We start from the raw sequence: 13,969 nt of genomic DNA, 5'->3' as shown, positions 1-13,969 counted from the left end.
GTTCTTCTGTATTCCAACTCCCACAGGGATGTGGGACTGAACACTTGGTAAAACGTGACCCAGAAAGGGCAGGTTATACCCTTGCTCAGCTGGACTGCTGTCACTGCTGCAGTCGGAGTGAGCACATCCTCCGAGACACCCCACGGCAGCTCCATGCCTACAGAGGAGAACTGGGCACAAGCCGCCATACCATCACGATACCTACCGAACCTGAGCAGGTGCCACAATGTGGATATCGTGGAAATCTGTGTTGTATGAAGCAGAAATTGCTCTTAAATTATTTCATAACAATTCTGATAGCTTTAGCTTGCATTGTCGGGTACATGGGGGGAAACGCTCTGGATTCAAAATTAACCTAGGTTAAAATCAACTTTTTCTTTCCTTTTTTTTTTAACTTTAAAAAGGAGAGAAGTAGATTTTGAAGGTCTAAGGTGTGTATGTGGGGGAAGAGGGACTCTTGCTGGAAATAAAAGGTTATTTTTAAATGTAGGGCACGTGCGTGTGCATGTGCACACACACAAAATTTAGAGAACAATTCCAGACTCTAGCTCTAGACTGTGACAACTTAAGAGTTCTTGAGTTAAATCCAAGGAAGAGAATGGAATTTCTAAACTCTTTAGAAATTTACAATCTTAAGCTGAAGGCAGTCAAGAAACTCCAATTCACCTGAGAGAGAAATGATTTTTGTAGCAAAGATACATAAAAATTATTATTTTTCCATTGCAAGTAGCAGAACCTGGAGAGCTCAAACACACTGCCAGCTGTCCTAGTGATCTAAGAACAAGGCTGTGGCACTGCTACAAACCATAATTTAAAAGGATGGAAGCTGCCCTTTTGTAACAAGGACATACATATATGGGCAGGAATAGGGGCCTCTGTTACAGAATTCAACACAAAGGTCACTCCATTTATGGTCAGGAGTCTCCAGTTTTCTGCCAGGCTTAAATCAATTATAAATTCTGCAGTATGTGCACTGCAATTGAAGTAAGTTTGTCTTTTGTAAAATATAACTGTTTTAACATAGGTAAGACAAAATTATAATTTTGTTACTTACATGATGAATGACTTATGGTTGTAATGATCTTACTACATAGTCAGTATATATAAAAAAAAAGTTGGCTATAAATGCCTTAAAAACTTGAAACTGTGCCAGACATTTCCTAAGTAACTACATATGCATATTGCCTGAACTGTGCCCCATAGATAGCTCCTGGTGAGAAGTTGGCGGCCTTCTCAATGTCTAGTTTTTCCCTAGTCTTGGAGTCTCTAGCACACTGAACAGAAACCCTCACAGATAAAGGATGCTATTTATCACAAGGATGTCTATGCCACCAAAATCACACATCAGAGCAGACAGCTGGTGAAGCTCACAGCTGCCTGGTTGTGAGAGTGAAAATGTGTTCCCCTTTATAATGTGGCACGAAGAAAGACACTTAGGAAGACTTTGCTAAGCTTTGGGTTCAAGTTCCGCTCTGTCTCCATGCGGTATTTATTTACTTTCCCCAGCCTGCTTCCTCACAGAAAACAATGGGTGTGAGGAAAGCTAGGAAGAATCAAGAACATAAAGTGCTGTGATAAGAAGAATCTAAGACCCACACTATGACTTTCATCTCTGATGTCATTCCCACAAATATGTTTTTTGTTTGATAAATGGGGGAAGGGGTGTCCAGGCAGAACTGAAGCCCTTAAAAAAGGAATTAAAACAGAAGTCAGAGAGATTGAAGACATAAAAAGGGTTCTAACTAGTGTTGACTTAAAAGATGGAATGGTTTGTGTGTCAAGGTATGTGTGTGGCTTCCAAAGATGATAGCAACTTCATCTGTAAAGGAGCCAGGAACCAGGGATCTCAGCTGCCCAACAACAAAAATCGGATTCTACAAACAGCAGGAAGGTGCAGTTAGGTAAAACACACATCGACACTATGATAAGTGGCCTTTGGAGACGCCAAAACGGAATTGGCCCTGTTGTCCTTTTCCTCCCCAGCTTGTAACATGTAAGAATGGAGACTCAGGTAATTCACATGTGGTCTTTTTACCCACTGAGTTTGTTGTTAAGTGGTTACCCAGAAACAGAAACCCCACCACATGTGCGGCATATGGAAGTGGTTCATAAATTATACTTAATAGAAACCCACTGGCACAAACAAGTCATTATAACATTTTTCAAGTTTTCCTATTTGAATGCGGCTTGCTGAGCAAAGCTAGAAGGTTTGTTCTAAACTTCTGTAAGAGTAAAGACTTATTTTTAGTTTCCCATAACCACTGGGTCAAGTTCTGAACCTCCATTCACCTCTCTGGACCCATGTCCCTCCACCCATAGCAGTCTCGCGGACTGCATCAAGCAGACCCCCTTATTCTCAGTGATAAGTCAATGGAAGGCACTAGCCAGAGGCTTAAGGGTAAAGCAGAATGGAACTTGAATACTCTGTAGTAGTGGGGAGAAATAATCTCTGCCTTGAGAATGTATGGAAGCACAGGAAGGAGGGGCCACAAATCGCATTGTATTCCCCCCAACGCACACACCAAACCCCTATTTTATAATGGAAATATAGTTAAAGTTAAAACCTCCAGGGGTAACTAAGGTTCAGTGAGATGATATGGAATGCGCCCTAATCTGATAGGACTGGAGGCCATATATGATACACGGATGACCCCTCCCATGTGTGTGTGTATAGGCACACATGTACGGGATATAAGAGTGGATGCTGACAAAGTGATGCCTACAACTCGGAAAGTGGACCCTCGACAGAACTTTATAGCTTTCACAGTGGCTGGGGAAATACATTGGTGTTTAGTGCACTCAATCTGTGTTTTGTTATAGCAGCTAGAGCGGACTGAGATAGTGAGCAACAGTAGTGAGTGATCTAAGAATTTCTATTTCTAGGGCTGGGAGTAGTATCAGTCCAAGCATGGACATATGTGGTGAGAAATTCAAAGGATGTGAGAGAATTAACATGGAATGCCACGGAGTTGGGAATAAATGTTGCTCAGGAGAGTGAGAAAAGCTGGATAAACAGGCAGAGGTCTGCCAACAAAGGCTGCAGAATGTCATGAAAGGAATGGGGTCCAGTGTGCACAGAGGGTTCTTAGCCAAATGAGGAGTACAAAACCACTTCCAAACCTATGGTCACTTCTGTGACTGAATGTCCAGGTTCCCTGCTAAGATGGAGGTGATTTAAAAGGCTGAGGACTCACCCCATGGCTCTGGTGTGCAGATGGCATGTTAGCTAGCACTCAGGACCACTGATCTAGAATATGTTTCTATGGATTTTCCAAGAGTGGGGGTAGAGAGATGGTTCAGTGCTTAAGCCCAGCTTCTGCTCTTCCAGAGGACGAAGGTTCAGTTCCTGGCAGCCACATGGATGCTGGCAATTGTCTCTAAGCTCAGTTCCACAGGACCTTACACCCTCTTCTGACTTGGGAGGGTACCAGCAACGCATGTGGTGTGCAGGCATACATGCAGGCAGCATACACATAAAATAAAAATGAATTAATACTTTTAAATGTATTTTAAAAAATACTGAAAATGAGCTGCTCCCAGAGTTTAAAGTCACCTACCTTTGGTCTTCCAGTATGGAAGTTGGAGAATGACAAGAAATTATACTGGAGATATGTGCTTGGACCCCCGCCAGGAGGATTACAACATTTCTAAGAAATATATGGAGGGACCATACAAACTCCAGCTAGGCGGGAGGCCAACCTCTAGTATTTATGACACTGGGACCCTAAGACTATGGCCAGTTTATCAAAGCAGCCAGTTTGATAAAAACCAAGAAAGGGTTTTCTTGCCCTGGAGGTTGCCTGGCCAACCTTTCAACAATTTAAAAATCGCAGATTATAGCAGAACATTCTGCAGAACAACAAGTCACTCTAAACTAACCTGGTTGACAAAAAAAAAAAAAAAAAAAAAAAAAAAAAAAAAAAAAAAAAAAAAAAAAAAAGCAATCTCTCTCAGGAATGAGCTTTTTTAAAAAAAAATTGCATGAGCAGTTTGGGAAATGACATAGCTGAGAGGATTATTTTAAGCTTGAAAAGACTATGCCCAGCAGGGGGCGATGTGTCCCTCTGAAAAGTCATCTGGTACACACAAAGGAAAGGTGGTAAAGGGAAGGGGTAAAAGGATCTCACCCTGGTATCTTCCTCATCACACATTCAATAAACAGAGAAGGTAAAGCAAACAAACTCCGTTCTTCCCCCAGACAACACAACGCAACAACCAGTCACAGAATTTACCATGCATCAGACACTATAAAAAGGCTGGAGAAGAAGAACTGGATGGAAAGCAAGCAGACCCAAGTTGTATGGTGAGGTTTGAGTGTCTGTGACTCTGGCCCTTCAGTACCTGTAGATAACCTCATTCTAATCCTGAGGAATGATTCTGGGTTCAGTGATATTATCTTGGTCTTAACCCACAGGCCATGAAGCTACTTAAATCTGGAATTTACCACTCTACTGAGATTTCAATTCCATTGAAAATTCTAAGCTCTTAGAAAATAAACAAAAATGAGGAACTGATTTATTACTTTGCAAACAGGGGATTTCTATTGCCATCACTCTTTACGGTATTTATGTCTGTTAACCTAGAGCTTATTAAGCAAGCAGGCTTTTAAAGGAGACTAGTATCTCAGATTTTATTATATCTCCCTTTAGCTTACACTGTATACGGACATAATGGCTGCTGAAACTTTTTTATTTTAGCTTTCTATGGTAATCTGAAACATGGAAGTAGGCGTTAAATGGAGTTCAGTGTGAACCGGAGCCACAGCTCAGTGGAGAGATGCTTGCTTGGCATACAGGAGTCTGTGGGTCCAGTGATCAGTATTGAAAATAAAAAAGTTTATTGCCACAGGGGAAGCATTACCCTCTGTAGAATTGATATTTTATTTATTTATTTCTATTTTTGACAATATTATGCTGATTATAACTTCTAGCAGGCATGTGGAAGAACTTTTATGTTCTTTGAAAGAGCTGGCTTCCTTTTTAAGATTTTTAGGATCCATTATCTTCTGTCTTTCAGATACATGCACTTCATTCAAAAAATAGCAAAAAATTTTTAAAATTTCAAGTTCCTCAAAGTTTCTCAGTAATAAACTACTTCTGAGAAATATTTTAAGAATTCAACATAATGTCATTTCTTGGCACCTTAGGATGTGGACATGAAACGGAACACGCACGCTGACTGCACTGTAATGGTAGGTGTGAGCCGTGACGAGGAGCTCATCGTTAATAACAAGTTAATGACAGTCCAGAAGGGTTACCACAAACTCCTCTGCCACTCAGAAAGGCATAGCCTATATTTGGGGCATCACAGGAGATCTGAAAGACAGCAAAGAACTCTGCATACAGTTATCAGCAAACCCACTTCATGATGTGAACACAGAACAGCTCACTTTTCATTAACTTCTTAGGAAAAGAGAAGCCCGGAAGCTAAAAAGCTGTGCCCAAGAGCTTGGTAGACAGTTCAAGAGCACTGCCCAAGGGCCCTGCCAGAAAGGGCGAGGGGCGGGGGGTGGGGGGAATGCGGCTAACGAGTCTATGGTTTCAAGAGCTCACCTCCAGAAGTGTAGTTCAAATCCTTCACAGTTCTCTTTGCATTTTAGACAGGGGGCTCCAAATCCTTGCTCATGACCTAGACCCATCTGTTAAGGAGAGGAACAAAAGGGAATCATTATTACAAATTTTTAAAATTTTTAAAAACTCAATAAATCACACCTTTAATTCCACTTAATGCTCTTGCTGATATAACTCTCAAACAAATCTTTTATGAGCTTCACATTGTTTAGCCAACTCTGACACAAGGTATGTAAATGGAAGCTTCGAGAACATGTATAGCATTCTTTATATTCTTGTTGCTTTTATCATGAAAGGATGAGAAGCAAAATGTAACTTTATAGAAGACTGCAAATACTGAAAGTCACAAAACTCATGGATTCATGTCTTTGCCCCTTATGTGCCCTGAATACAAGTACAGGGCGAACAGAGAGGGCAGAGACTGAAAAGCAAAGAGATATATGGAAGAGTTTAGGGATTACAGTTAAAGGGTTACTTTATATTGTGAAAGTACAACCACAGCAACTACAAACATTTGTTAAATACTAAAAGAAGTATTCTATTATATTTAGCATTTAAATCTTACAAAACCTCACAAAACAGTTAGAAAGCAGGCACTATTTCTCTCTGTTCTTTACAGATGACTGAATTGAAGCCCAAAACATTTTCAGAATTTGCCCAGGATCAAAATGTCAATCCATTCTGGAACTTACCTGGAAGCCTCCTCCCTGGGGACTAGCTCTCATGGCACCCAAAGGAATTATGAGGGCTGCCAAGGGAGAAAAGCCATCGGCAGGCCTATCCAGCTGTAATCTAGATGTTACACTGGCTACCCCAGCAAGATATCCATGATGGTGCAAGAGTGGTACTTTTGTTGGAAGGGTAACCAACAACCACAGTCTACTTGGACTTAAGACCCACCCTGTGAATAGAGATATAAGTCTAGGACTGAAAACCAAACAATTATTTACAGCTAAGAGGTCATGGACACTAAAGGAGTTGAACCTACTACTACCATGTTCTTAAAGCAGTAGACGGTAGTCGAAATGCATGTTCTAAATACCCAAAGATAAGAGTAATTCTCATTCCTCATCCAAGAAGTGTCTGTCTCTCTCCAGTAAACGGAAACTATTATCTGAATCCACAACTGGTCAAAATGCAGGGAACAGCTAGCTATGGCATACCCAAACCCAATGATGAACCTACGATAGGCCCAGGGAACATTTCAGGAGTGGAATTGTAAAAGCCAGAGAACCAGACACTTGGTGCTAGATAGTACCTTCCAGATGTGACAGGGAAGCTGTACCCATGATCTCTCAACAATATGGTCACTGATACAAGACAGGCTGAAGACGAGCTTTTTGAACTCATGTGAACACTAAAACACATGTGCTCACATATCTGCTGGGCTTCTCTGGACCCCAATTAGATTAACATTAGCTTTTTTTTTCCCAAACACACATATTTTCATCTTTTCTGAGTGCTCAGACTTAGTGAAGGCAGCAGCAATGTCCCTGACAGAGGAGTTAAGTGAATTAGAGCAGAAATAGGTCACACCAGTATACACTACGTCCTGTGACACAAAAGAAAAAGTCCTAATTAAAAAACGAAAGATAACCACTTTTTAGAATCAGTACTAGCAACCAAAGCCACGAGACCGAATTCCAGGATGGCAATTAATTAATTTGTCTGTGACAGAAATAATTTTACATATCCACACATTGATCAACAAAACTTAAGCCTCACTGACCCTCCACTAAAGATCTCTTATCTTATGCCCCATGACTGGGTAAGAATTTTCAACCTCCATTAAGACAAAACACAAGTCTGTAAGAGAAGAGCCTTGTGATCCACACTCTCACTCCTTGTTCAGTAGATGTACCTGCTTCCAGGCTGAGTTACAATCTGGAATGCAGTTCTAAAACTTGTCTAGAGAGGACACAGCTCTACACGTGTACGTCAACTTTCTTCTGATCTGTTGCTCCCTGCGGCTTCTGGGAGTGTCAGCCTCCCTCTCAGAAGTTGGATGAAGGCAAATGTACCGATTGTCCGGTGTAGAGGCAGAACCATCCACCCTTAAGCTGTTTAAGGTCCATTCCATACCTTTTAAGGCACAGTGCCAGAGAACCCGGGCTGCCCCAACTCTTTTGAATTTCAGTTCATGAGCTCTGTTTGTTCTAATGGTTCCAGCAATTTCTCCCTCCAGTTTACTCCATGTTAAGAAGTCCCTGAAATATATAGGACCCAGAATGCTCAACATTTCTTCCCTTTCCTTGTCCTTAGCACAGACTACCCCCAACTGGGCACAGTCCTCTTTTGAACAAAAGAGATGAATAGTCTTGTATGTGGACATTCAGGTCTTACTAGCTAGTCTGTGCCCAGCAATCTGTGCTTGAGAACTCTTGGTGAGGACTCATGGAGATGGTGTTAGGTAAGGATACTCAGGATGCCTTCCCAGCCATGGAGGATGGGGTGGAAAAGTGAAGAGGGACGCCTAGCTGTTAGGTCCTTGACAGCTAAGGCAACCTGGCTGTCTAGACGATCAAATCCAGATCCTTGGTTTCATGAACACTACCATCTGTGTGCTTACATGTAATAGTAATATAAGAAAACCATGAGAATTGTATAGTTATACATATTAGAGAAATAACAAAACAGAGAACTGTGCAAATGTAGCAAGACCATTGAAGAAGAGTCAAGGAAACTGTGGTCTGGTCCCACAGTGTCACCAGTTACATTCAATGATTTTTGAAGTCATTTTTCTCCTCTTAGTTTCGTCTGGATAAAGAAAGAATTGAATCGGATTGGCTCCAACTTTTTTGAAATTCTAAAATTATGATTGCAAATCATATGTTGGCTAACTTTATCTTCAGTTAGCCACTTAGCAACCTGTCCATGCTAAATTGCTAAGCGTGAAATGATCATTTGAGAAAGGCGGTGTATGATCGGCTCAGTCTGAAAAGTATGTCTAGGACACGAGCAAGTCCAGCTGTGAGTGACACAGCTCAATTCTGTCATGCATCTTTATCTCACCAGCACTATGTGAGCACATTCCCTGCAGAGTCAAGATTGGTGCCTTAAAAACACATGGTTTTCATAAGCACACAAGCTCTGAAGCTGTCTACTTTATATAATTTTAGCAACACATTCTGGCCAGTGTCAATAGAAGGGTATGACAGATTAATTTTTTTCTCCTTTATTGTTCAAGAAAACAACAGGTCCTTTGGGTTGACTATATTCGGAGAAATCATAGCTGGGCTTTAAAGACACCTATCAAGGTCTTCTGAAAGAATAAAAGTCCCTCAACAACAGTTATCTTGAAATACTAGTCACAAACAAGACGAATTAGATAACCATAACTATAGGCTCCAGAAACGTAGCTTACATTTCCATGACCCGAGTTTCCAATCCCCTGCTTCTCTCCGTTTATTTTAGAGTTAGAAATGGGAGTGGCATCAAGTTCTCCATAATCATGTCAAGAAACCAGATACGTTGGCAACCTTTCAGGTGACCCTCTTGATCCTCAGCAGAGAGATTGCATGTGATATACTTGAAAGAGAAAAAGTGGGGGAAGAGAAAGGGGTAGAAAACATCTGGTATTTCAAACACGGTCTGGGTTGATCTGGAGACAATTTGGATCTGGAAGATATTATACAGTGTTCAGGGTGAGATCATGTTAGTCGTGCTGCCTTATACCCAAATTTCCCCGAGGAGCAAGACTTGTATACGGTTATTAAATAAGCAAGTGCTGCTCAGACTGTTAAGTACCATGGGTTGAAGCTTCCTGGGATGAGAGATACGGAATGCACTATATTCTCTCCTGTATGTGCATATATTTACACACATATTGGATGCATAGGTACATATACATGCAAGTATATGTGTCGTGTGTACAGGGATAATAAATATATATGTGTGCATATTTATATTGTAGTCATGGACAAATGAATAGCATTTCTAAACAGTGCTTCTCAGGGATTGGATCTTGTAGAAACTGAGTGGTGTCTGTGAAGCCCTGCCCACTTCCAATCAACAAATCTTGACCCATTGCAGACACAAAGTCTTAAAAGTGCTGCAACTGTTCGGATCACTGTTTGTTTCCAGATCTCTATCAAAATATGTATGCTTCCCCAAAACAGGGAGGGGGAAAGTTAAGTCAGATATTGACCTAAAACAGGAAGAGAGAAACACCCTTCATGTTTTATACACCTTGCCAACTTTCTCAGGTGAAGAAACAAAATAACTAATTGTTATTAGGACTCGTGATTAATTACCATTAATAACACGTCTAGTTTGTCTTTTTCAGAATATCAAATCTTCCTTTCTCACTCATCAAAATACACGAGAGGAAGACTAACAAGATGGATGTGCCTATGTGTCTAGTTACCTCACTGAGGGCCTGAAGTCTTCTCCATCTGTGGGGTAATAATTCTTATTGTGCCAGGTTCTAAACACTCCAGGTTGCTCACTCATCAGCATCCAGTGTCTGCTCAATCTCTCCTCATGGTGAAGTAGTAACATTGTGACGACTCCCTCTGTATGTGACCTTGCTGTTTCAAAAGTGAATTCACCCTACAGGCAATTGCAATGCTTCTTGCATAAGATGTGTTTAGTGAGATAATGAAGCCCTCTTTTCTGCAATGTCAGAGAAGGTACTTTAAAACCGGCCACTGCCTCATTTCTCCCCTTCCTCCTCCTCCAGCCATGTGCTCCAAGAGCTTCGCCCTTGCCTGGGTCTCCATTCCTTTTCCCCATCCGTCCAAATTTCTCTCTACCCAGTTTACAGGCCCAATCCTAGTGTCTAATATTTTGATAAGCTTTCTTTATTCCCTGATTATTCCACAATTCCCACGAGTCTAGGTAGAAATCTCATTATTTAGTGCTTAACTGCACTGTTACAAGGACTGCAAGCTGCTGACCTGAAATTCTAGCAGTGCTTCAAGGATGTACACATTTAACTGCTTTAATCAAATGATCTTTAACATAGTATCCTGCCCCCCCCAAACAAAACCTCCACTATTTTCACAGGGATGGGCCTGCAAGGCATGGTAGCGGGGACAGCAGTCAGCAAGTGTTTCCCATGAATCACCTTGTGTTGTTGTCTACAGTTCCATCAAAATGACAAAATGATTTGTGATGCAGGAGGTGTGCTATAAATATGGGCACAGGCAGGGATTACTGGCATCTTGCTTTCATTTTTGACGTTTTTGTTTTCTATCAAATCTCTTCACTCAAATCCCACACTAAAGCAGAACTTTGCTCCTTCCCTATAAATAATTTTTTTCTCAATATGTTGGTTGTTCACTCTCCTGGTTGTTCACCAGGAAAGTCTTCCACAACTCAGGATAGAGAATGACTTTTTTTTTTTAATTCTCAAAACCCCATTCTCTTTATCAAGAAATATATGAGCATACTCAATTACATATACATGTACATACACAGTTATAAACCAGGCTTGACTGGCAGAAAATTTCCAGAGATATATTTATCATAGTATCTCTACAAGTCTATGACACAGCAGGTTTTCATTTAAGAAAACACACACAAAGTGGGAATGGTTTTGTATAAGGGCCCATATAAGCTTTCTTACAGAAATCTATCTGGAACTGGTATCAAGAAAGAAGAAACGGACAAAGGACCTCAGTCCTATGAGGATGTTACAACATGACTAAAATTTGGGAGTATTTGTGGCCAATCATTCTTTGTTTATATCCATGTTATATAATGTTATATATATCTACACACACACACACACACACACAGTGTGTTAATCCAGCATTCAAAAGCCAATTTAGTCACAAATAATATTAGGAACACGACTGTTGCTGAAATCACTTCTTAGTTAAGGCTAGTTCCACCTAAGAACTCTGCAATGACACGCACTTAGGCAACATGCCCTGGGAAGCCCTCTTTATTAGGTATAAAAGGGATTTTTAGAACCTGAGCCGGAAAGGTACCTGTGCGAGTGTCTGGGAAGAATGTGGGTTGCAGCGAACACTCCTGATTTGTTCTTGTGTCTGTCACTTCCTCCATCGCTGGCTCCAAAGAGGGGTCACTCAGACAGAAGCACACTGAGAAGCTTTCTGAAGACGCTGTATGCCAAGATTTGAATAATGCCAGCGTTCTTGATAGCTATGAGGTCTAGAGTATAATTTCCTCAGGAGTGCCCCATTATATTGTGTTAGTGAGAGAAGGGGAAGGTTCCTGCACAGTGATTGACTGGCCCTTGTTCCCGCGTGTCTAATTGGAGTGTATGTAGGAACCAGGAAAGTACAGGCATGTTTTCACCAAAAACAAAAATGAAAGGCTTTCCATAATGGCTGAGATAGCTGTAGAGGAAACTGAGAAGGACGCAGGGAAATCCGAAATAACCTGGGAAGAAGGCCCAAAGGAGAGGGGGGGGGCATGCAGAATAAAAAATGAGTTCCCACGGGACAGTCAGAGAACTTAGACACCAGGAGGAGAGAGTACTGCCAGCTTGCGTCCCCTGCGTCCCTGCTTTTGCTAATTTACTAACACCCAGACTTTCCACATTATTCAGTGCTCTGCACAACAAAATAAATCGAAAGTGAATGCATTTATATGGTGTCCCTTAACTGATTTAGAGCGGCTCTCTAACTTGCTGGGTTAAAGAAGTCCGAGGGGCATGGCTCCCTGGTGGTGAGGGAGCCAAGCTGGAGAGGAAGAGGAGTCAGAGGGGTGTTGAGTTCACTGTGTTCTTTATTTACAGACTTCTAGTACATGAGACAGACGTTCTCTATGAAAGAAGAAACAGGGTCAGCATTTGCTTAATGGTTCAGGCACACCAGGTCACTTTCCAAGCATGCATACACTTTCTGCTTATAGCTACTATCAAATTTCAGTTGCATGCTAGTTCAATCTCTCTTTACCTTGGTGGAACAAGCAAAGAAAATAAAGCTAAATGATTAGAGGGGCCATTCCCAAGTCACGAAGCTATGCTCCACTCTTTTGACTCTTCCCTGTTCACAGAATATTTGACTGTCTAAGGAATTCAGAGTTGAAGGAAGTCACCACCGTGACTCCTTACATACCTCTGAATACAGGAGGGAGATAAGTCTACCCCAGCCATGATTTGATGCCTAAAATCCTACAAGTTCACTGGTAAAGACAGTTGTTTATTCTGTCCTTTCTGTTCAAGCTTCAACAATGGTGTGAGCTGGGGTCAGCTAGCTGGTCAGCAGCCAGCCAGGCTTCTGTTCAGTTCAGGGCGAATGGCTCAGGGAAGCTCCTGCTGAGATCTCTCATCTGTTTCTGTGGCCTCTCTTTCCCTCCAGGCTGGCCTGGCTACTTCCCAAAATAGGATCAGAGCTCCAAGGAAGCAGGGCGAGACAAGTAAGGTCTGTTGAAGCCCAAGCCTGGAGCTGACACTAACCCATTCAATACTTCATATTGGGCCAAGGAAATAACAGCAGTACAGACAAAGGGGAGGAAGACTGAATTTTTATTGGGAAGGACTGCAAAGACCTATGGAATTCTTGTCATGAACCAATAAAGAGATATACACCAATCCCTCACCCTGATCCTTGACACTCTCTAATCAGTAGTTCATGTTGAGAACTTAACCCAGCTTTGAAAAAGGAAAATTATTAAACACAGTTAATGTAGCATACCCCGGGGTTACTGAGCTGTAAAGAAGTACTTCTTTGTGTTCAGCAAAGCACCAGCTAACAATAACTTGCTGAAGTATGCCATCGCAAAATTCTTGATGATCCCATCAGGTGCTTAGTAAATGGTGTGGTGATCTCCACACTTTTCTTCCCTGCACACTGATTTCTGACGAGGGTGATGTTGATAATTGTTTGTTTTCTATGTGTAGGCCCCAGACAGAGCACCTTAGAATTTCGTTTCAGTTGTACTCTTACTCTCTGTATATGGGCACTCTCAGGCGAGGATGAGGATATGGTAACATTTAGACTCTGAACTTTAGAGGGTTCAGTAACTTTATCAGGTGTATACACCTAGAGGGAAGAAGCACCAGGAACAGACTCCAGGATACATTAAAAACCCTGATACAATTCTGGGTCTCTGGACGTTTATTGATTAGTGCTAAGAGCCACCTAAGCATCCTTCACAGAGAATAAAGAAAGTCAGCCATTACAGAGCACTATCAGCATCTCACAGATTAGTTTATCAAACGCAAAGAAGTGGGGGGGGGGGATCCTGTCCAATTAACAAGCAAGTATCACAGCTAGGATTTAAATGTGTGTGTGGAAACACCAAGCTCGGCCCTGCTTTCTTTAAACCTCTGTGTTACAGAAGAGTATGGCAGTGGTCAATGACCTCTGACTGAATTCATCTGGTTCTCAGAAGTCACATGAAATAACAATTATTATTATTATTATTATTATTTTATTAGATATTTTCTTTATTTACATGTCATATGATTTCTACTTTCCTGG

General features: G+C 41.4%; 1 protein-coding gene across 2 annotated transcripts in view; it reads right to left on the bottom strand.

Annotated features, from left to right (window-relative positions):
- Tes (testin LIM domain protein) overlaps window positions 1–13,969 on the bottom strand; it is a 40,085-nt gene that overhangs the window by 13,526 nt on the left and 12,590 nt on the right. The window contains exons 1-2 of one of the 2 annotated variants that reach the window (XM_031381213.1): window positions 8,935–9,048; window positions 5,553–5,638 (exon numbers count right to left, since the gene is read on the bottom strand). In XM_031381213.1, the coding sequence (XP_031237073.1) occupies window positions 5,553–5,638 (86 nt within the window). In that variant the 5' untranslated portion in view covers window positions 8,935–9,048. Of the gene's footprint in view, window positions 1–5,552; window positions 5,639–8,934; window positions 9,049–13,969 lie in introns of those variants that run through there. The other variant, XM_031381212.1, reaches the window with a different exon arrangement.

This window comes from Mastomys coucha, unplaced genomic scaffold (assembly GCF_008632895.1).
Source record: "Mastomys coucha isolate ucsf_1 unplaced genomic scaffold, UCSF_Mcou_1 pScaffold20, whole genome shotgun sequence".
Taxonomy (NCBI): domain Eukaryota; kingdom Metazoa; phylum Chordata; class Mammalia; order Rodentia; family Muridae; genus Mastomys; species Mastomys coucha.
The sequence above is the reverse complement of the archived record's forward strand: the minus strand, read 5'-3'. Positions and strand labels throughout refer to the sequence as shown.